Here is a 24283-nt window from a genome sequence, read left to right as displayed (position 1 = left end):
GTGTGTGTTGGCATTTATTTGTTTATTGGCTTAATATACCAGCCATTAGATTAGTAGTAAAGTCATATTGGTGCATCTCTAACAATTATATTTTCCCCAAGGCTGTACGGAACATCATATGGAACGTCGATAATCTAAGAAATTTTGTGGACAAGAACCATGGAAAAGAATTAGATGGTAATTTGCATTTTTAATTACACCTGTATGTAAATTTGTATAACATATGTAACATCAAGAGTTCATAATATATACTGAGGAGAGTGTAGATCCCTCAGATTTGTAGAATAACGTATTGTGAAGTTATGGTGCAACAGTTCCGGGTTTGTCTGTTTCTCTTTGCCTACCTAATTGATTTGTACGAGTACCTCACAACATCACTGGCAACTGAACTAATTTGAGCTCTTACCAAACTACAGGTGTGGCTTCATGGGTTTAGAAAAACTGTATAGAAGTTTCTCGGTAACCATTCACAAATAGAGCTTTGAGTTTCTGTTGTACGACACACTGTCATTGATTCGTACACTTCTCATATATCACAAACCGCGATGCCTTGTCATTTTTACTATATGCCTTCTACAGCAGTAGTATAGTACACTCTCGTGATATAAATTATGAAATCTTAGTAAAGTACATTGTATGTAGAAGTTTTGCATGTTGTGGATTGTGATTGTCTATAATCTCTCTCCTCGTGTAGTGTAAAACTTGTGCTATGTTTGGGTTGAAATTTTATCACATCTTTTGTATATAGTGTTTTTGTTGTCATTTATGGCTAACATATTTTCAGCTGTGATTGAGCATGTGAGGGATGGCTGTACTGTCAGGGCTTTCTTGTTACCAGACTTTATCTATGTCACTCTCATGTTGTCTGGTGTTAAGGTATGTAGTGTTTGTTATGTTGTGTGCAGGTTGTGTGTTTAGCTGTTAGCATGTGTCAAACTTTTGCACACCGGCATGTACTTGAGTCAACACTGAAACAACCAAGCTGTGAAACAGGGTGGTATGATCTTCAGCCGGTTAAAAGTTTGCAAGTCAATCTGTTGTCCCTCTAAATTGAAAAATCTAGAGTAGCGATATCTAGTGAAGTGTAATTGCAAAGCATATCAAACTGTACTGATCTACTATAAAATGAATCTGCTAGGGAGTGTAAGGAAAATTAGAAATTTTATGGCTGATTAGGGACAAAAAGTGATGAAACAAGGGACACCTGCAGCTATACTAGTGCACATTTAATACTACTATGTACATGTGTCTGGCGCCATTCTTTCTATTGATGCAGTATGCACTGGTTCACCAGTCATAAAATGTGTTCAAAAAAGTTAACAAACAAGTGTATGGAAAAATTAGAACTTTTACAGTTGAGTATAGATCATAGAAATAAAAAAAAAAGCGATGAAGTATCTACACCTGCAGCTATGCTAGTGGACATTTAATCTCTACTTCAGTCATATACGACGGAATTAGGAATTAAAATGTCCACTAGTACTGCAGATATAGATGACCTCCCTTGTTTCATTGCTTTTTATTTCTATGATCCCTGCTTAACTGTAAAATTTCCCACACTTTATTGTTAACTTTTTGAACATAGTTTATAACTGATTGTAGTACATACCACATCAAAGAAAAGAATGTGTCACCAGTTACATGAGACTTAGCATATAAATTGATTGTGCGACAATTACTGAAAAGTGAAGTGGTCACTATGCTTTGTTTTCAGCTATATTCCACCAGGTGTGCAAATGTAGAAGTGCCTCTGAAATCAATCCAGTCACTACGAAAATCATAGACAATTCTCCCACTGAAGCCATAATGCATTACCAAAATCAACACCTATGCAGTGGTGGAGAAGGAAATGGGACACAAAGGGAGTAAGTTGATGATGCATGCATTATAGCTGCTGCGGTTGGCAAAAAGGCACATCTCGCAAACAGTGAAGAAATAAAGCCATAGTCGAATTGTATCAGTTAGTCAGGCAGCCAGTCAGTTATATAGTAGAAAACTCAGTCAAATGAATGATTATAGAAACTTGTAGGAAGGGTTTGTAGGTCACTGTGAAGGTATTTTTGGGCTTGGTTATACCTAACCAATGTTGCCAAACAGTCTTGAAAGAAAAGTGAGGCTGTTTTTTAGGTGATGTTTTTGGGCAGGAAAGCCCAAAACTTCATGATCTCTACCATACAGTAGAATAGTGAAATAGTTGATATGGCAGCACTTACATTTGTCTGGACAAGGATAGCACATGTACCCAGCTCACTCAAGTTCAGTAGCTTGGTGGCTCAATGATCCAGTGGTCCTTGGTACTCAAGGGACCACTTGGCCCTGGCAACCATTCATCAGTAGCAGATTTGTCGTTTACACACTTGAAATATCATACAGTACGGTATTGACCCTGTAGCCTGAAACCATAAGTTTATGATGTCTGGTCAAAATGTCTGAACAAATTCTGGAATGGCCAGACATGTATTTATCATTGATCAGACATTATAAAAATCTTCACCATAAAATGCAAAGTATTTGTGATACTCTATACCATACTGTTGTTCACAATGTACTGAGCACTAACTAGAAAACTAGCTGTAGGCACATGGAATAGCATCTGAGAGTATGGAATGGTGTGCGTGTGTGCGTGTGTGTAGTTCTGTGTGCTGTGTAAATGTTTTGGTTTAGTACAGTACTGGTTCCCTCTATCTTGTGTAGAAACTTGAAAACATAGACTGTTTATCATGCGAGCATTGATTAGAGAGAATTTGGAGCAGTCAATTTTTTTTAATCTAGTTATAGTTACTTTCCACAGTCATAGGCAGATATATAGTCCGTTCTTGTTAGTAGTTACTCTTGGCTTTCGTTAATAAAACAATGTGGTGTCCACTTTATTTAAGAGTGAAATATTAGGCCATTTAAAATTTTTTTTTTGTACTTTTGATATAAGTATGGAGATAGTTTTGACTGTGTTTGAAGTACTAAAGTTCTACTAGCTATCATTGCTGTGTGCATGCTAAATTTATTAGCAGTCTAAAAAAGTATGTGAATGTTGTTGTTTTTTTCTGTAGTGTCCGATGTTTAGAAGAGATGACAGTGGCAAAGAATCAGCTGAACAGTTTGCTGAGATGGCAAGGTTTTTCACTGAGTCACGGTTGCTACAGAGAGATGTTAAAATCATTTTGGAAGGTCAGTAGATTATATACTAGTTAAGCACCATGGCAATAGAAAATATTGTGGTAAATATAGCACAAGGTGAGGCCAAGTGCTATATTTGGCTTGAGACCACACCCAAGTGCTCTATTTTCTGCAGTACACAAGCATATATGGTGCTTTAACTGGTTTAATGTATGAATCCAGAGTTGCAATATAAAGCTAGGACCCAGAATGCCACAGTGACAGTGAGAAAACTAGTAGCTGCTTGTGTTCGGTAGAAGGTTAATTTGTAGTGATCAATGCTGAGTTGTCACACAGTTTAAGATTTTGAATTTGCTTGGACTGGAGGAAAATGACTATTACAGTTTTAACAAGCACACAAAATAATTGGAATTTTCAACTAGAGTAGGGACCATAGCACATCAATAAAAAGTACTGAAACAAGCTGGAGTATAGTGCACAATATTAAATCACAGTAAAACAACTAGGATATAACACTTCTTATTGTTTTACTGTGATTTAATATTGTGCACTATACTCCAGCTTGTTTCAGTACTTTTTATTGATGTGCTATGGTCCCTACTGAACCCACGCATACCATATCAAAAGAAAGAAATGGTGCCGTGTACCCCAGCTATTAATAGAGGATATGCATACCGAAAACATTCTAATAAGCACCTGATCTTTTGACGGTGAATGAAGTGCGAATTGATTCATAGCGTGGCAGTATCAGCGCTTCTTACAGAGTGGTGATTTCTTCTACCCAGGAGATAGTATAACTGGCGAGCAAAAGCCTTCCTGTAGCGTTAGTGGTGAGTTATAGTCTTAGCGAAGTTATCAGCGTTTTTTACAAAGAAGTGATTTCTTCTACCTAGGAGGTAGTACAACTGGCGAGAGAAAGCCTAGCCCGTAGCATTAGTGGTGAGTAATAGTCTGAGCCGCATTTGCTACCCATACATTTGTATGGGATTTTCACAAATTTTCGATAGTCGTTCACCATCAAATTTTTTTGGAAAGCGCTGCCACACTACTTTAATTGATCATTTTTCTTTCAAATATTATAGTGTGCATATCCTCTATTAAGTGAAGTATCCATTACACTTCATTGTCATGCAGCTATGTTCAACCCGTTTTTCAGCAAGAACTGTTCGAAAAGCACCTCTGCAATCAAAGTAGCCACTATGACGATTTCCATTACCATAGATAATATATACCTCCGGAGGTATACATTGTCTATGCCATAACAAAGGGAAGTCCTTGCATTACTGCCAAATTGACACCTTTCGCTGTCAGCAAAGATGGATGGGACACAAAGGAGGACACTGGTAAGTCCATGAAGAATGCATTGTATGTACTGCAGTATGCCAAAAGGCACATGTCTGACTAAAGCGATGTCGAACAGTGAAGAAATCAAGCCCGTAGCCTTAGCTGTTATCGAGTTACGCTTGTCTGAAGGCATCAGTCAGTCAGTCAGTCATTCAGTCAGTAGAAAATTCCGTTTAATAATTAAAAAAAAAATTTCCATAGCAACTTGTCCAAAGTGTTTCAGGTCAATCTGAAGGCTTTAGTTTTACCTAACCAATACTGCCTCATCGTCATCAGGGAAAGGTGAGGCTGGTTTTTGAGTGATGTTTTTTCATGTGCCACGCCCAAACCTTTGTGGTTTGTACTATATGTGATACACAGAATGATTATTCGCTAGTAAAATATTCGCTGGACTTGCAGTGATGTACAGTTTAGTGAACAATTTCTAAGACCGAGGTGTGTAATTATTATACTTAGCCACACGTGTGTGTGTGTGCGTGCGTGCGTGCGTGCGTGCGTGTGTGTGGCCATTACTCAGTTGTTAATCCCTATGGTAACGTTGTTGACAACTTTTTTACAGGAGGTAGTTGTGGTCATTCCATTTCCTTAGTAGGTTGTGTCTGTGGTTACATTGTACGGGTGCTGCGTTTCTGAAAATTTATTTTACGAAAATGGAAACCCCACACTGGGTGTTTGGTGTGTATGTTGTACGAGTGTTGTGTGCCTGAGAATTTATGTTTGGACACAAAAAGCCTCACACTGGGTGGTTGGTGTGTATGTTGTATGAGTGTTGTGTGCCTGAGAATTTACGTTTGGACACAAAAAGCCTCACACTAGGTGGTCAATTCGTATGTTGTACCAGCATCACATGCCTGCCTTTGCAAACACAGAAGGTTATATTGGAAGCCTCTGGTTACACTAGTTGCCTGGAGTGAACACATGGTCATTGAATGACTTTAATATAAAGAGTAAATATAATAGCTATATCCCCAATCTGTTATAGTATTATAATTTAAAAACAAATGAGGTGCACATTGCAAAATTACAATTGCACATGCTTAGGGAGCTTGATTAATTGAGTAGAGAAACTGGTGAGCCAGAATCAAGGTTTTTAAATGGTACACATTATATTTTCAAGGTGAAGAGAGTGTGATAGATTATCCCTCTTAAGAATAGACATAGGTATGCTAGAAGAAAACAGAACTTGGATGATGGTGTATTTTATGCAACTATATAGAGCGAGCCAAAAGTGGCCATCTGGGCACGAGACTGTGTATTACCTGTTTACAGTCTGATGGTAGGTAGTGGGGAACGAATATCACTACTCCATTCAGCTACTACATGTTTAAAAGGTTCTATATCATCCTATCATCACTTTGTTTTCAGTGAATTAGCCTATGCCCAGAGAGCTCAAGCAGGTTGCACTTCATAATGTGTTTTGCACTGATATATTTCTGTTGCTGTAGTACTGAAGCAATAGAATCGTATTGTCGGCACTAAAATGAATTTTAAAGCTTCTTTCTGCACACAAAAAAAATCAATGGATCTAGCTAAGCCCAATACTGCCCATACATTATAAGTGACATACACGTCATGAAAATCTGAAGTTTCACCACATTAGCTAATTGAGAAGGTTGATAGGTGTTGAGTAAGCCCAGTTTGGTGACATTGACACCCTCCCTTCTAAGTATTGCATGCTGTTAATAGCTATTCTGTTTGGTCTTAATCAGTATGCTTTCATAATAAGAAGAGATTGACTTATTTTCAGGTTCATAGACTCCTCTCTGCCTGCTTTTCTTGTGATCAATATGGCTACAGAAAAGTATACAATAATCCAACTTAAATCCATTCACTACGGATGATTTCCATTACAAATGCAGAGAAGCCATCATGTGCTACTGCAAATTGACATCTTGCACAGTCAGCGAAGATAAATGGGACATGAAGGAGGAGGACAAAGGTAAGTCTATGTATACGTACTGCGGTATGCCAAAAGGCACCTGTCAGGCTGAAGTGATGTCTAGCAGTGAAAAAACTTGAGTTACGCTTCAGTCAGTCAGCAAAAAATTCCATTGAATAAAAAAAAAATTAGCAACTTATTAGAAGCATTTCAAGTCATACGGAAGGCACTTTGGCTAGTTATGCCTAGTCAAGGTACCATAAACATATTGTGAGGCTGGTTTCTGGTTGATTTTTTTTTTTTTTTGAGAAAGCCCAAACCTCCATGATCCCTAATATACAGTACTACCGTACTGCATGATGAAAGGCACATTCAGCATCATAGTTTAAAGATGCAAGGATAGGTTGCTCAGCAAATGTATGTATGATTAAAGTGGTTGCTTTAGGCCTGTGTTGGCCTCTGTATAGTTCATGTAACGTGGGCCTATCTGAATTAGCCTGTTCGTACCTACCTATATAACTGTAGCTCAATCTGTGTTGATTTAGTTGCGGTTGATTATGAGAAGCATGTACCCTTGGAAACACAAATGATCACAATACACATTGTGTCTCTGTTAATTTATCTCTAACTGCTGTAATTACATAATAATTAATGAATTACTAATTAGTTGGTCTTTATGAAGCTAAAAGCGGAGACACCTTAATTATAACACACTCACATGCAAGCAGATACATGATTTTTTCATACCATTATTAAGATGGATTTAATCAAAACAGCGAAAGCAGCTCGGAAATGGAGACATGATTGCAGCATACCTTATAAGAATAGGAAGTGTCCTGATATCAAGGTGTCCTTATTGTGAGGTGTCCTGATTTCAGAAGTCTACATGTGTGTATGCTACCACTCATTGTACCATGGACAAGTGTCCTGATTATTGAAGGTCTGGTATCGAGTACCCTTATCAAGGTGTCCTTTTTAATGTACTGTAGGACATTGGTTCAGGTCAGCTGTGAAACAGTTGCTTTGATGCAATTCCGACTACGTAGAAGGAGGAGTATGTACAGTACATCCATTGTCACTCCCTTGGGGTGTGTGCTTGTGGCATAGTACTAGTAGTACAGATAGCCCTTCTGTGGTTCCTCTTTGTTATTTGATCGGATGATTTTTTTGGTTACTCTTCTGTTAGATCTGACAAGCAACTGTTTGGCCTCATACTCTTTGTGTTGGGTATCTGTTGTAATTGTTTAAGTGCTGTGTAGTTTTCAACATGTTAATTAACACTTTGTATGTTTATAAGTAGTGTGTTGCTATCCTGCAAGTCTGAGGTGTAGCCGAGGGCAAATGATGCGTGTGATGGTATCAGCCACCTTGGCAACAAGACCACCTAACCTTAGTGACCATGGCACCATGGTGACCAAATTATTTTGGTCTCATCAGGCATTTTCTATCATAAGAAGTGACACCATGAAGGCTGTACAGGAGTTAATTTGTGGAATTTCATTAATTCATTTGCTTGTCAAATACCTACAACATCGCTACTTCAATATGGTGTGTGTATCACTACTGTTACAACTTCTAATGGCCCGTGGCACACAGGTATGGCTAGTATTCATGAGTACTTGATTGTTAACACTGAAGAGTACTCAGGTAATAACAAATCCATGGTTGTTACTTATAGCAGTCTCATGTGTGCCTGCATGGCTACACTTGTAAATATTGTGACTAATTTCTTGAGTGAGTTAATATCGTTACTGTCATAGTTGTAGCCACTCTACATAACTAAGTGATCACCTTTTGGTTAACTTTTGTACAACCTTTAATCAAATATTGGAAGAAATTTATTATATCCAGGAATTATTTGAGTTCCTGTACCGTCAAACTTTGTCAGTTGCCCTAAGTCTACATACATACACCGAAGCTACTGAAATTATGTTTCTCTGGTTATAGAGCCCTTATACTTCAGTTAACAAACATGGTGATAATTGCTGGGACCATAAGATTAGAAAACTTCCTTTCACTTTATCCCCCAAGCTCCCAATTGAAACTATGAAATTGCGTTGTAAATATTGGATTATGTGGTCTCACAGGTACTTCATTGGATATCAGTTTTACTGCATGTCAAAATAAGGTGTGCATCTACTGAGCCTAGTAGTTAGTACTGAGTTCACTTTTCAGTTTTACTTAATATTTTTTAATCTTAATTTTTCTGCACGCTTATGAATATATGGAACAGTACACCTCTGTGTACTATAGAAGATGCTTGTCAGTGGAAAAAACTGCCATTTAGAATGATGCAAAGCAACATTAGTTGAAAATTTACTTGTTTATTTCCTTTTGTGTGTGCTTATGCAGTGCCTGCATCATCAGTACTTGTTGTCTTGTGAGTGTGGAAAGAAGTAAGAATAATGTATGTCTACATCGTGAAGTTCATCTCATTCTGTTGCTAGTGTGGGAAAATATGTGGTCTTCATAAACACTTCATTAAATCGTGTCCTATTGTATTCACTGTTAATCTCTTACAATGACTTGTTTTATCAATGTTTAGTAAGACTTTAATAAGGTGGCATCAACAGAAGCTACACAGTCCTCTAGTTCATGACTAGTTTGACTTTGCTAATCAATCAACAATTTGTTGTATAGGGAAGATGTGTAGTGTCATTTGTTTGAAGGTAGTTTAATAGATGATTAACAATTACTTGCTTGACTGCCATTACTTGGGTATCATATGTACCAGATTAACTAGATTGTACCAGTTGTTCTGGAAACTGTATCGTTTTCTGTGTGCATGTTACATGCATTTGTATGAAGCTGTGTATTGTGGTTTCTAGTACTCAGGCTGGATAATTTTGTTATGAATAACTTGATACTATGATGCTTGTTGGATCAAGTGTATTCTAGTGTAGTGGTGCTTGTAGGTGGTTTGTACTGAAGACTTGTGTCACTGTTACATAATTTCTTTAGTTGCATCAGCAGCTGCCAACAATTTGTTCAGCGCAAGCTGACTCCTTTCCTTTGAGCTCCTACTTGGGAGTGATGGTTTGTATTTGAATTTGTGTGGGGTGTGTGTGTGCGCGCATGTGTGTGGGTGCGTGTGTGCGTGAGTATGTGTGTGCATGTGTGTGGTTATTGCATCATAGTGATGTATGTAGTATGTTAAGGCATTTGTTGCAGTATTTTACTTATTTATTCATACTCTTTGTAATACCTGATCAGTTCTATAGTCAGATATTAAGTATTATAATTTTAGTGTAACAATGGCCTTGATAGATCATATTTTTACCTTAGTTACATGTACTTATGGAGTGACACATTTTATTGACTTCTGCACTTCTGAACCATACTTACTACAGTCTGCTATAGCATTCAGCACTTAAAGGTGTCAGAACTATGTTGTGTTTTGTGGTATACTGCTAGAATTCTATAATGCATGACTGTTTTCATTGACGTTTTCATGAGATTGTTTTAAGGCTGCACTCACTGCATATAGCATTGAACTTGCTACTTATGACGATAGAAACTTGATCAAAATCTCCTTTGACTGCTACGTGTGCAGTAATTCTTTTAATATATGGTGCTCATTGTACACAGAATCCAAGTTGCTAATTTGTTTTAGAACAGGTAGGGATTGATACTAAAATGGTTTTCTGCAAAGCCAAGGGTGAGTGGTCCCAATTATGGTGTACAAATTGTTGACCACTGCTATGGCTAAATTATGCTAATTCAACAGCTCATTTGATTTAGCATAGTAAACTATTTGTACACTTGAGTGCTGTGTGAATAGAACTCTTTAGCTGGTAGTACTGCCAACGATTTGTACAGTTTATTAGCCATAAATTGTTTCCGCACTTAATCAACATTGATACTATCTTGTGTTGTCATACTGCATAAGTGATGAAAACTACATTTTAGGCGTTGTCGTTTATAGACGCATACAATAATAGTAGTTCTTTGTTACAAGTAATTGTTAACATAATTATGCATTAAAAACATCAAGTGATACAGTCTCTATGAATTGTGTGTGCCATCATCTTGTGGGCATTGCTTGCATTTACACTGCATGTCAGTAGGCACTTTCATTGTCCTTTGTGTTCCGTCGTTGCACGTGATCAATTGTGTGGTATATGTGATATGGTGTGGCCGACAGCAGTGGCACTTCTTGACGTAGTAAGGTGGCTCAATGATCACATCGGTGTAAGAGCCGCAATGTCCGTGACATATCTTAATCGTGATCACTGCCTGACAGCCATCAAAGTCTACTTCATGCTTTTTCATTCTTGGTATGCAGTGATTTTCAGTTTCCAGAAACTCTTCTGCAATGAAATATAACTAGTAATGGTGTGTATTTGACACTGGTGGTGATATAATTGCTAGGAATGTTGTGCTGGAGTTTTAGGTGTAGGAATAAGCACACTATTTTGTTGAAGATTTAACATGCATGATATATACTAGTGATCTATCTTACAGGATACATTCAATAGCAGTACAACCTGCTGTGCTAAATAATTGTATAACTTCTTACCTACAGAAATTCTGTTGGGACTTGTTTCATGTGTCCTGGAAGAAATGTTAGCTACTACTGCTGAACTGCATCCAATAACTATAATCACCACTATTGGTAACTTCATTGCTTCTTCTGTTTAGCTATAGAAACACGAGAAATATTTATACAGTTTGTAGTAAAGAAAATGGCATAGTTTACTCAATAAAGTGGTGCATGTCCAGAATATGTATTTACTCACCTTGCAATAACTATCTTGAAAGGATTAGCTCTTACAGTTGTTCTTGAAGAGTGAACAAACTGGCTCGCTTAGGTGCTAGGCAATATTTATAGATTGCCATTGCATCCCATTGTGGAGCTCTGTTACTGCATGCATGCGGTAATTACATGACTTCGGCAGCCAACTAACACCAGCACAGCATATCTTGTCAGTAAGAACTTCAATGGTTTCTATCATCATACGCCCGTTATGTGTTACAGTAATAATACCTCATCAGTGACTCACTGTGATGGCCCACTTAGCCTGTGCTCTGTGCATATTGTTTTAGCACTTCAATGGTTTCTGGGTATTGTTGAGGGATTGGGTTGGTCGTGTGTGAGCTTTTGAGTCATCACATTTTGTTAACACAGTTTTTGTAATGGTCAAACTATTTTGAATGTTGTAAGTAATGTAGTAGTACTGTTTAGTAGGGTTCCCCCGGGCACTGCCCATAATGCTGCTAATAAAACATCCTAGAAACATGATATACGGTGAAAATCACTTTATGTTAGTGTATCTAACTTCAAATCTGGCTGAAAACACTCACAGGTGGCTGGATATTGAATTTAAAAAAAATCATCCTGTGTTTTTGGTCTGCCTGCCTCACTGCCCGACCACATTCGCAAAGCTAGAGGCCAAAATAAGCAGTGCACGGCCACCATTTCATGCCATAATAATAGAATCACTGTGCCTGGACAAGTATCTGCCTTCTGTGCTTCTCCTTTCCTTTTATATGGCCATCTTCTTCATGCAAGGAAGTCATACTAAGGCATTAATTTTCTGCACTGACACTTTCCTTAGAGGAAAATATTAGATGCCGCAAAACTATCTGAAGTGGTTAAGCCACTGTAAGCGGAGTAGAGCTGCACTTATAAACCCGAGTTTAAAACAATTGCTGATCCGATCACACCCTTAAACGATCAGAGTAGATGCCTTCCACTAAATGATCAGTGCACTCCGTAACCGCACTCTTAATGATCCAGCTGCGGTTTTGCTATAGAAAACTAGATATGGCAAACTGCACTTCTTTTCTCTATTGTGTAGCTCATTCGAGACAAGCAGGGAGATTAGATACTCTAATAAAGCAGTCACACCTACATGTGTATAGCTGTACTATAACAGACAAAGTTAATAAACATTAATTTAGAAATGAAGTAGGGTTCCAGCAATATAAAGTAGTGAAACAAGAGATATAGCTAGTACAAACCATATAACTATCACAATGATGTTTCGTAAGTCACTTGCATAACACGAATAAGTTTATGCTTACATAATCCAGAAAAATTCATGAAATAAATGTCATGTTTTTTTTTGTTTTTTTTTGTGAGGGCAGTTCAAAATCATGAAAACTATTTTGCGAAGCTAAAGTTGTTCTCATTGAAAGTGGGTGACAGAAACAATTTATGGAAGCTTGCTTCACAAAGTGCTTCATATCATTCACCTGTTATATGTGTGATAATTTGCTCAACAAATACTTACTATATTTCCAGTATGAGGTTGATTTGTTAAAGAACAAAATGTATACCATTTCATATCATACAGTATGATAGTACTGTATATTAGGGATCATGAAGGTTTTGGCTTTTCCAACCACAAATATCACCCCAAAACCAGCCTCACAATACCTTCATAGCACTTTGACAGAGATATAAGCAAGCCCAAAAGTGTCTACAGAGCGGCCAAATGCTTCCGATAAGTTGCTACGAAATAAAAATAAAAATATTTAGCAGAATTTTCTACTGACTAACTGACTGATGCCTTTAGACAAGCGTAACTTGACAACCGCTAAGGCTACGGGCCTTGATTTTTTCACTGTTAGATGTCGTTTTAGCTCGACTGGTGTTTTTTGGCATACTGCAGTCGTACAATGCATGCTTCATGGACTTACCTGTGTCCTACTGTCCTCCTTTGTGTCCCATTTATTAGTATTGCACCGATAATCGGATCGGTTATCAGAAAAACCATATATCGGCTGTGTTTTTGTATACCGGTATCAGATTGGCACCATGATGAAAAAAGCAGCAGATACAGATTTATGTATTTGTTTAGAAATACATGCTTATGTGCACCAAAAGATGTTTATAAATTCATCAAGTTATGTTTCCCTGTATCACAATGTTTTTACTAATGCTTCAGTGTACTGTCAGCTGTTGTTGTAGCAATACTGCCACTATAAACAAGCTAAATCTGTCCTTCACAATCAAATTTTTGGTAAAAATTGTTACAAAATAAACATGCTGTGCTATATCAGATCGGCTACTTTTATCGGCTTGAAAATATTATCCAATATCGGTTATCGGAATATCGGCAAAATCTCATATCAGTGCAACACTACCATTTATATTTTCTGACAGCAAAAGGTGTCAATTTGTGTTTACAATATTAAGATTTTCGTGTGTAAACTGTTGGGGCCTGTTGTGTAGGCACCTTCACTGTTGCTAACTAGCCTGATATGAAGCAGCCGGTACCACGTGGAGGGAAACTATGTTGGAGGAAAATTAGTCGAATTACTCACTGAGTAGCCATTAGCAAAATAGATTTGGCAGATTGCATGCCCCACAACTATAATTAGCCATCTACGTGTCACATAACTGGTGCGTGGGTTGCTAATGGGCCATTTAGAAATAGCAGTCAACTTTTTTTAGAATTTAAACTGCTTCACAAGTTAGGTTAATGTTAATACATTTGCAGCCATAGTGGTGTCCCTCATGTAGCTCGTAATGTATTGGCCTGTAATCAGTCTTGTACAACACAGGCTAGTGGTAAACACTTTGTACAAGCTCTGCATTGTATGTTTGCCCTGCAGTACTTAACTGGTAACATAGATGGAAACAGGGGAAAAAACACAAAATAGCTAGCCCATATTCTTGAGTGTCAAGGCTAGTTCTTTCCTAAACATTATATGGAGCCATATAGCTAACAAGTTGGTGTTCGACATTGCTCTACTAAGTGCGCTAAGCTAGACTTTATAAGTGGAAAAAAAAATTCACCATACGGTTATATTTTTTTATTTATTTTTTTACAGCACAGGTGCTGAAGGTCCTAGCGCTTTATTCAAAAGTTATGGAAATATTTGCTGTTCGTCTTGTCCTTCCTTGCTTCTTGATGAACTCTTGATGTACAAAAAGTGATAGCAATAATTTCTTTTCAACCATAGTAGTGTATTACATCTAGCGATACTCCACTGATTCAGATGAGGGATCAACAAACTCAACAAAACCAGGATAAGATTTCTAAGATTTCAAGTGAGATTTTAAGATTTCCATTAATTACCATTAACTAGTCCAGATTTTACCAGCAATCTACAACATTTCAGGCCAGGCTTCTTGCAGGGTCCTTGGTTGGACTTGGCTCTGGATCACGTGGTTGGTCATCCCATATGGTAAAAATAGAGTGTGTTATAATGGCTGATTCCTAATGGGATTAAGGTCCACATGTTGTCAAGGTGTTGTCAAACAAAGACTAAGTTACTATACTATTCGCTGCTGCTTGTTTTGTGCAATTGGAGCCAAGGCTACTGTAAGTTGTTCATTAGGTACTGAAATTGCATTTTATACCTGGCTTTGAGGTGATAATTGTGGCCCTGCTATAGAAAACGGGACAAAGCAGCAAAACCAATCCACGTGTTGTCACCCGGTACTATGGATCTGGAGATAGTACGTCCATACGTATGTTTATTGAGGTAGTGTTCATTTATCCTTGCATTTTGTTGCCATGCTGGTTTAAAAAGATGTGATAGACAGAAGTATAGTTGTTGTTCAAGTGGAATACAGTTCACATAGTGAAATTAAACTGAGACTTTCTTTTATGCGTAGGGATGTGCAATATATAATCAAAAAAAAATTTGCTATTGTGATAGCCGTACATGGGTCATTACATCACATGATTCTAATATAACTAAATTGTAATTTAAATTTCATAAAATAAAAAAACGTGTTTACCAATCTAACAACACCTATTGTATTGTGATATATTTGTCAAGTGGATGGTTGGTTTTGTGGTTCATATCCCTACTTTGATAAGTTTGATACGTTCAAGAACTCATAGTATTTCCATACAAATCTTGGTAAGTTTAACGGTGTTTGAACATGCTTAGAGTATTACACACTGACTGATGGTATTTGCTGGTCGAGTTATGTAGCACTGTGCATGAAATCCTCTGAGTGTGGTTTCTGGTTTCTTAGTGAAGGATATGACCATTCGAGTTAGCCAGTTAAATGTGTACAAGGAAAAGATTAACTGAACAAAATTAAGGATGTGCGGGTATGTCTGACAAGGTTCAGCCAGTATTTTGTTGATATTCTAATCTTTGTTCTATTGAAATGTTAGAGTGATGCCCCATGTAATAACACAGTTAAAAGATTCACCCACAATTCTATAGAGCTGCAGTGTATCAATTCCTCCAACAGTACTATACACAAGAATTGACTTACACTAACTTCCACTTGTTGATACTCAATAGCTGGCAACTGTCAAGTGTTTTCTTAGGTCCATCCTGGCCAAAGTCCATATTAGTGTGTAGTGATTTGTTCTGCGGTTTGTTCACTTCCTGCTCTGTATAGTAATTTGTATGGTGGTACTTATTATTGTATACTAAGCCATTTCTTTGCTTTGTGCAGTGATAGGATTTCAGTTACACGCACACTGTACTGCCAACAGTGTGTGGGTTTACAATGATAGGTTGTGTCAGTGGTGAGATGTTATGGGATACATGACGGTATACATAACTCTTCAGGGTGTGGAGGATATGTGACTGTTGGGTACAACTTGACATAAAGGTTATTACACCACTCTCAAGCCTTATGACTTTTCATTGTGAGTGTTGTGAGACGTACTTGATAAAAGTAGTTCTAACTTCTTAACTAAAGATATCCATGCTTCCACATATCAAATTATCGTTGTTTGTGTTAAGTGTCAGTAACAGTTGTTATCCTGTGTCTCTCCAGCACTGCAATTATGGGCTATATGCGCATTGGCAAGCCAAAGACTAATCAAAGACGTTGTAATAGTATTTATACTAGTCAGAGGATTACTGGTAGCCAAGAATGTGCGTGCACAGAATTCCTTTCTTGGATACGCATATTCTGTCACATATGGTGACAGATGGTGGTGGCTACTGGAGAGTGAACAGTCAAAAGCTAAGAATGACAAGTGATCTGAGTTTTGCTAAATTTCACCTATTGTCTTTTGTAAATGAAACCTGTATTTCGGCAGGCTGTTTATCCTGTCACAACAGTCTGTTGGTACGTACATGTAGACAAGGAAATACTTTTTTCAAGCGTAGTTCCCACCAGTTGCCAGAATTCACAAAAGTTGGAAGCTGTATGTGGATGGATGCATGTCAGCTCAACTGGTTCAACCGGTAAGCTGGATGCTGTGGATACGTTCCTCCCAACACAACATTGTGGTTTACATTACTAAGGACTGTAGCTAAGGGCTTGCACAATGATAAACATTGCTGCTTGGCTGTATACTTCACAGTTCACACTCTCTTCTGATTGTTGCATATTGTGAGAAAGCTGCTGAACTGTGGTATGTCTTTTTTTCACACTTTGGAGTTATCAATGGAGTGCTTAAAACAGGAATGTTTAGAAATTCATCTATCCTGTTATGGGATGGAAGTGCCCTTGTGGCTTGCTGGCTGCCTTTGATATGACTCCTAGTACTACCATGCTCCACTGCTTCTGTGGCTGTTAATTGACTGTAGCAAGTTATGCATAAAATAGTGATGATAAACATATTATGTTTTCTTTTGTAATTCCTGACAGTACATTAGTGAATGGGATAGGTAATAGCGTTAGATCATATCATGTGTAGACATTCTGAGAGCGTGATGTTCCCCTGAACTGGTAGCATTTAAGTAGATTGTCTAATTTTTAAACTTGATATCACATTCTTCATATATTGTTGAGTTGATATTTTTAATATTTTATGACGTCTGTAAACGATATAAGGCTACAATTTAAACAGCATGTATTGATTCTGTTGTTATACAGACACAAACTTGTGTTGGTACTCCATGATATGTATGTATGTGAATCTTTCAACATGAATATTTCATTAAAGCCCTACAAATAGTACATAGTCATGTGGTTCAAGTAGCAAAACTACTATTCTATTCAGTATCTAGTGATTATTGTAGTCTCAATACTTGGAGTGTATTGAACAATATATCGAGTCTCTATTGGATATCAGTGTCCACTTCAGGGTCATTGGTACAGTAGGTTGAGTTGCAGACCCCTTAGTTATGGTTTGCTAGTTTGATTGTTGCGATTGGGCAACCTTAGGATAGGAATTGTTAATTAGTGATGTGGTGTGATGTTTCGGCTAGTAAGCCGTGAGGGGTGTATAGTGGGATCAGTGTAATATTGACACCTTGGGACCCGTGTAATATGGACACCTTGGGACCTGTGTAATATGGACACCTTGGGACCCGTGTAATATGGACACCTTGGGACCCATGTAATATGGACACCTTGGGACCTGTGTAATATGGACAAGCAGCTTGGGACTAACTAAAAATGTCCTGATTTTCTAGGCCACTAGTATTTTGAGGTATGCAATATGAGACTGAATTTTGGAAAATCACGCTTATTGGCACGCCTGAAACAATTAGAATTTTTTGAAACCAGCAAAGCGCTATTAATAACAGAAAACACTTTTCAAATATTTCTAAAAAAATTTTTGTAATTCAAGGTATCTATGGTTTATTCTACCCTAAATGAGTAGGAATTTAACTGTGTTTCAGAACTAAACATTTAATGTGTTGAATGTGCCCATAAGGGTGATTTCCCAGAATTGGGTATAGGGCTACCTTGGGTGGGATCTTGTGACTAAGTGTCTGGATTACATGTGTAGCTGTTGTGTTCACAGTGCATTAATAGTACCTGCCTTGTGGCGCTACAGCTATGACAGTGGTATGTATTCCTGTAGGTGTCTCAAATCAGAATAATGCCTTAGGAACTGTGATTCATCCGGTGAGTTATAAAAGTGTTGTATTGTGTTGTACGGAAGGAATTGTAAGCTAGTAGGGATCATGTATTGAAACAAGGGGAGATCACATGACATGCTAATTTAAATCCCATAATACTGTTAGCAATTAATCAGCTTGGAATCAAATCTTCACGCAAGAATCTTCTACCTTTTTGATTATATTTTCCCTGTACTTGTTAATATATTTCCTCATTGATAGCCAATTGTACCTGTTGCTCACATGTTCACTCTTATTTTGAACTACATTCATGATTAAGACCAGCCAGAAATTTTTCAAAACTCTGATAGAATGTACGTCAAAAGTGACTTTCTGGGCTATCAAGTATGTTTTAAAGCTTTCTGAAGTGTTAATAAGGCTGAACAATAATTGTTATACATCAGGAAAGTAGTTTTAAACGTAGTTTGATCTTTCCAAATAGCCCCATATCTCTTTTCTTGTTTCGCATGTCTAAAACCCACAAGAAGTAAAACTCAGCAGTAAAAATAAACTGCATGCTTTTAAAATATTCCTATCTGGGTCTGTAGGTCTTTGTTTTCTAAAGGGGAACTGTATAGTACATTGAGACATGTTAGACTGAACATTAAACATAAATGCTACTCACTGAATTCAATTTTGAATGTTTTGATCTTTTGAAATTGTAAAAGTTCTTCATTTTTCACGTTATCACAAAAGCAGAGTGCTCCATATACTACGCACTTTAATTAGAGTGAAGCATATTTTGCTTTGCGGCATGCTAGTGATTTTTTTTGCAACTCTTCTTTTACCAGTAAACTATGGTGAAGTGGGTTTATTAACCCTCAGCGAGGGTTACTGTAGTTGTCTTGTGTGGCTGTGCGAATTTGTTGTTACCATTTTAACTGCTGTGTATTCATTCATAGGGGTGCCATTAGGCTTCTCTTGATAAGTTTAACAAATGAAATATGTGGATTGTTCCACAAGTGCTTTATTCAAACGTTATGGGGATAGTTGTTGTTCGTCTTGCTTTTAGCGACATTCCACTGATTCAGTAGAGGGATTGACAAACTCAACAAAACCAGGGATGAGATTTCAAAATCTTAAAGATTTCAAAGTGAAATTTCAAGATTTCCATAAGATTTTAATTATTGTTCACTAGTCTGGATTTTACCAGCGATCTACAACATCTCAGGCCAGCTCTCTTGCGGGTGCCTCGGATTTAGCTTCTTGGCTCTTTAAATTAGCAAGCCTTCATGGATCACATGGTCGGTGCACTATAAAAGGCTAATGCCTAACAGGACTACGGTCCACGTGATGTCCGAGGTGTTTTCACACAAATTACCACACTATTCGCTGCTGCTTGTTTTGTGCAAATTGGAGCCAAAGCTGATGTAAGTTGTTCATTAGGTGCTAATTGAGGTGATCATAGTAATTGTGGCCCTGCTATAGAAAACGGAACAAAGCAGCAAAGTTGGTCCACGTGTTGTTACCTGAGCGGTGGCACTACAGATCTGGAGATAGTACATCCATATGTTTATTCAAGGATTTTGTACAATAGTAGTTCATTTTAAAAGCAAGAGTAATTACTTGCTAAAAAAAAAGTGGTATTACTGTGTTGTTTCTTGTTGTCGTGATCCTAGTGTAAGAAAAGATTTACCTGCTGGTATATTGTATAAATTTTGTTCATGTATTGAACATGAGGGAAACAAAAAAAAATTGTATATTTGAATGAGAAGAATAGGGATCGTTACTTGTGATCATGGTAAAAAGAAGTAATAGGGATGGAGAAAGGGTCGCTGAGGTGGTAATGTAAACCACAAATCCCTATTTTGACTTTTCTGTTGAGCCATAATAGAGATGTGGTTTACATTAGCACCTCAGTGATCCCTTCTCCATCCCTGTTACTTTCATGATCACAACTTATCCATTATTCTTGTTACATTTTTTTGATTCCTCTCTTTCAATAAAGAATTTATGACAATTTTTGGATTGAAATGTCCTTGAAGTATTGGTCAACAATGTAACTAGGCTGCAACAATAATGCCTTGTGGTAATTGTATGTAATTATATCGTACAGTGCAATGTATTTAGTTGTTTTTTATCCACTGTATACAGAACGGTAACATAACAGAATTTTTGTTACGGGAAGGGTTTGCACGTTGTGTTGACTGGAGTATGGGAGTTGTCACACAAGGAAGAGAAAAACTGAGACAAGCAGAAAAGTATGCAGCAGTACCTAGTGTATTGTATTGTAATGTGTGGTGTGTGTAGTATGTGTTGTGTGTGTGTCTACAGTATGTGCGTGCGTGCGTGCGTGCGTGTGTACATGTGTTTGCGTATGTATGTTATAGATCAAGAGTTCTATTTGTGTGTTTTGTTGTGTTGATTGACATGTTGCAGACATATGTACACATTACTATACATGTTCTTGTAGATCTGCAAAAGAGAAGCAGCTAAGAATTTGGAAAGATTATCAGCCACCTGTATTACCTGCTTCAGTACCAATCAAGACTAAAGAGTTCATAGCTAAGGTGATACATAGTTACAATTAGGGTTACCTCAACCAAATTCTGGATAGCGCCTTTCTTAGCAAATCTCCAAATTAAGGACTTGGTAGAAAGTAGAAACAAAGGTGGAGAAAGCACTGAAAAGTTGGGGGAGGGCAAAATGTATCAGAAGTTAGGGCTGTGTAGTAATTTTTTTTAACGGTGCTCAAGATTCAATTTTAATTATAATTAATGCTAATGCATAGCACACTTTCCTCTCTTATTATAGAGGACTTGCACGCGTGAAGCAACGGTTGCTAGGCAGACATGTTTGGGGACAATTTTCTATGTCTCATATAGGGTCAGAACGAAGGTAACGAGATTTATTCACTAAGCACTGGGTATAGTGGCACTGGGAAACGGGGCTGGTTTCGAAATAGAAGATCTTATCATTGGCTTTGTGAAATAGGTGGCTAATTAAATTTTGATACATTACTCACCTATTACAACTTCTTCGCTGTTTTTAACGAGCTGAGTGGTATTTACAACACAACTCAACACTGATTTGCTTCATTACAGCCTGTACCAAATCCTGAGAAAGCGCTTTTCAGCCACAACACTGTCCCTAAACATGGCTGACAGCTACGGTTGCTTAGCAATTATGATGATTTACGTCATGCTGCAAGTCCTCTATTAACTCTTATAGCATCCGACTGTTTCATTAGAATATATGACTGCTCTATTAGAGTATCTGCTCTTTAGTTGTAACATTTCATGCTAGTCAATAACTGCTGTACATTTCTCACAGGTGATGGAGGTGGTGAATGGAGATGCTCTGGTTGTTAAAACTAGTGAAGGACAATCTCAGAAAATTTTCTTCTCCAGTTTGAGACCACCAAGGTTAGGAATAATACATTTGAGCTTAGTACCTTGTTTATTGTAAGGTGCTAATGGTAAAAGCCTTGGTTGGTATCATAGCATTCCCCGAAGATTTTATCCCAGAGAACTGTAGACGACTAGCAGCTGCATGTTAAAACTAGTTAAAACTTCTTAAAACAGTACTTGTTTGTCCTAAAGATTGCAGCAGTGACAGCTGATAAGAGAAGTGTGTAACACACTTGAAAGATCAATTACAAATATCATGCATGTATCATGACATACATATGTATTTGTCGGTCATATGTTTCATCCTGTGTAGGCCAAAAACTGACGATTCTCAAGATGCAACTGTAACTGAGCGTCACGCTGGCCAGAAGTCTCGTCCACTATATGACGTACCATACATGTTTGAAGCTAGGGAATTTCTCAGGAAGAAACTGATAGGGAAAAAGGTAGTATTGTGTGGTGTGTGTGTGCGTGCACGTGTGTGTATGAAATAGTAGTAACACAACAATATTATTGTATGCCATGATGTACGTAGTCTTGTGGCATAAAATGATATAGCAAAACTTGTTACACCGTTTCACTGTATTGGTAACAACTAAAGTGGCCTCTTAAATAATAATGCAACCTGGTATTATTCAGGCCATCTTTTTGCTGGCCCTATTAATGTGTGTGAACTGCTCTGTGTATACTAGTGGACTTAACATGCACTCTACATACTCACATGCATCCAAAACACACACAATGTATAACTTTTATCAAGCATTGCACTTTCATATAACAGCCATTCATGTTCTCTACAGCTGAAAATCTTAAAGATGACCATTCACAGTGTTGCACACATCAATGCATATATTTGTACAGTGAAGTTCACATACATATAACGTATTTATTTAATGTCAGTGAAATATACATGTGATCGTCTCAGCAAAAACCCACCTATTTTACACAAGCATGTGTTTTGAGAAAAAAAATGAAATTAAAATATTGGTGAAATTATGCATGCTACAAAGAAAGTTTTAATCGAACCATTAGTCAAGACTCAAATAGATTAAACCTATGCTCATGGAGAATTCGAAAAGTATTGTTTTATTTCTGTAGCCTTAATGGTATGTATGTCATGTGAGTTTGTTTACAATGCAGTAGATGTGAACAAAATTGCTGTCATTTCTTTAATAAAACTGCGTTCATACATGTATGCGCAAGTGGCTAAAACTATACCTTTAATTTGTTGATTTACCAATTCATGGTGAACATTTTAAGCCAAATCTGTACACTGTAGACTAATACAAATGGAAGTTATGGTTGTGACTGTAGTTTATTTTATTAGTATACTCACTGTACTAATAGTGTTCCTTGCTCTTCCTATATCTGTCTAGCACTATAATTCCAAAACTACCTTACTACAATAAGCTGATAGTTTTTTTTGGTGACCCATTCATTGGGCACTGTAGATAAATGCTGAGTTATGTGAGCTAGGTGGACGGTCACATATATTCTTTTGTGGGTGTATCATACATGCACGCACACGCACATGCACACACCCATACCCATGCATGCACACCCACAAATCAAGGCAAGGCAAATCTCATGTCAAACTTCTATTGCCTCCAAGTGAAGTAGCACTTGAGTACCTGTTCACCACTCAGGCACTATGAGTTGATACAGGTAAATACTTCTGGGATAGGATCCCACAAGAGGACTGTACCATGTGTCACACAGAGGAAAACCTGAAGTTCCACAATGACCCCAACATTTGTGAACAGTTGGGCCATTTGCTTCTTCCATTTAAACAACTAAGCAATGCGAGTAAACTGTCTTGCGTAAGGAAACACGCACACACACACACACACACACACACACACACACACACACACACACACACACGCGCGCGCGCGCGCGCGCATGCATGTGCACACGTACATATGTATAAATGCATGCAGAGACACACACACAGACACACACGCACATAATTTTATCAAAACAGGTTTGCTCTGCTAAGAAAGAAAATATTTATGTGGGAAAAGTGGACAAGACAGAATGTTGACTAAGAAAAGTCTGAATAATGCTTAGCAGCCATGTAAGGGTTATTAGATTTTGGGAAGAAGTTTTGGTAGAAAAATTAATATTATTTTATGACTCTGGAAACTCCCTGAAAGCTTGAGAGAAGTATTTTAGATCCTTAGTTACCATATATGGTAAATATTGATACATTATATCCTTGCATGTATTCAAAACTTAAAACTTTGGTCTTCGTGGACAGCTAAGTATATAGGTTAACAATGTGTCATTTGTGCCATGAATAATAATGGAATTGATTTTTTTTTATTTCCTTTTTTAAACAAAGTATTAGTGTCTGAATGTATGCCACACTCGTGCTTTCATTTCGGAGAACTTCACAAGTGTATATTACTACTACTACATTGTGAATTGGGAGCACATGTACAGTGTTCAGTGCCTCCTATAAATTGTATGTCGATTTTGTTTTGTTATATGTGAGGATAGCTCTAAACAGGATAGTGTTTGGGTGTGATATTGTAACAATGACAATTGGAAGTTGGGTATAGTGAAATTTACTCTAAGCGCTCCATAAACTGGCTATTGTAATGAAAATTTTTTTGCCTAAGGGCAACTGGTTTCATTTGAATGTTTTGTCTAATCTTACTTATTTTTAACTTCATTATTTTAGTGGTATTATTATATTTTATCACAACTGTACAACAACACTTGTACATATGCAGCACTGTGTATACATATGGGATTGTGGTAACTGTATTGTATTAGCTGGTACAAGATCATAAGTGATAAATTGATCTGTGTAATAGACATTCATCCTGTGGGCACATTATGTATATTACATTTAGTGGTGGTT

General features: G+C 37.4%; 1 protein-coding gene and 1 long non-coding RNA gene across 2 annotated transcripts in view; one reads left to right on the top strand and one right to left on the bottom strand.

Moving 5' to 3' along the window:
* LOC136261799 (staphylococcal nuclease domain-containing protein 1-like) overlaps window positions 1-24283 on the top strand; it is a 109009-nt gene that overhangs the window by 13488 nt on the left and 71238 nt on the right. Inside the window, exons 6-13 of the mRNA XM_066055862.1 lie at window positions 102-177; window positions 785-876; window positions 3048-3165; window positions 18028-18071; window positions 20159-20265; window positions 20478-20574; window positions 21338-21429; window positions 21728-21860. Of these exons, the coding sequence (XP_065911934.1) occupies window positions 102-177; window positions 785-876; window positions 3048-3165; window positions 18028-18071; window positions 20159-20265; window positions 20478-20574; window positions 21338-21429; window positions 21728-21860 (759 nt within the window). The remainder of the gene's footprint in view (window positions 1-101; window positions 178-784; window positions 877-3047; window positions 3166-18027; window positions 18072-20158; window positions 20266-20477; window positions 20575-21337; window positions 21430-21727; window positions 21861-24283) is intronic.
* Window positions 10258-11127, bottom strand: LOC136261800 (uncharacterized). The gene is made up of 3 exons (XR_010704021.1): window positions 11077-11127; window positions 10857-10978; window positions 10258-10647 (listed from the first exon to the last, which is right to left on the bottom strand). It is a non-coding gene; the product is annotated as an uncharacterized lncRNA (long non-coding RNA).

The sequence above is a fragment of the Dysidea avara genome, chromosome 7 (assembly GCF_963678975.1).
Source record: "Dysidea avara chromosome 7, odDysAvar1.4, whole genome shotgun sequence".
Classification (NCBI taxonomy): domain Eukaryota; kingdom Metazoa; phylum Porifera; class Demospongiae; order Dictyoceratida; family Dysideidae; genus Dysidea; species Dysidea avara.
This window is presented reverse-complemented; position numbering and strand designations above follow the sequence as displayed.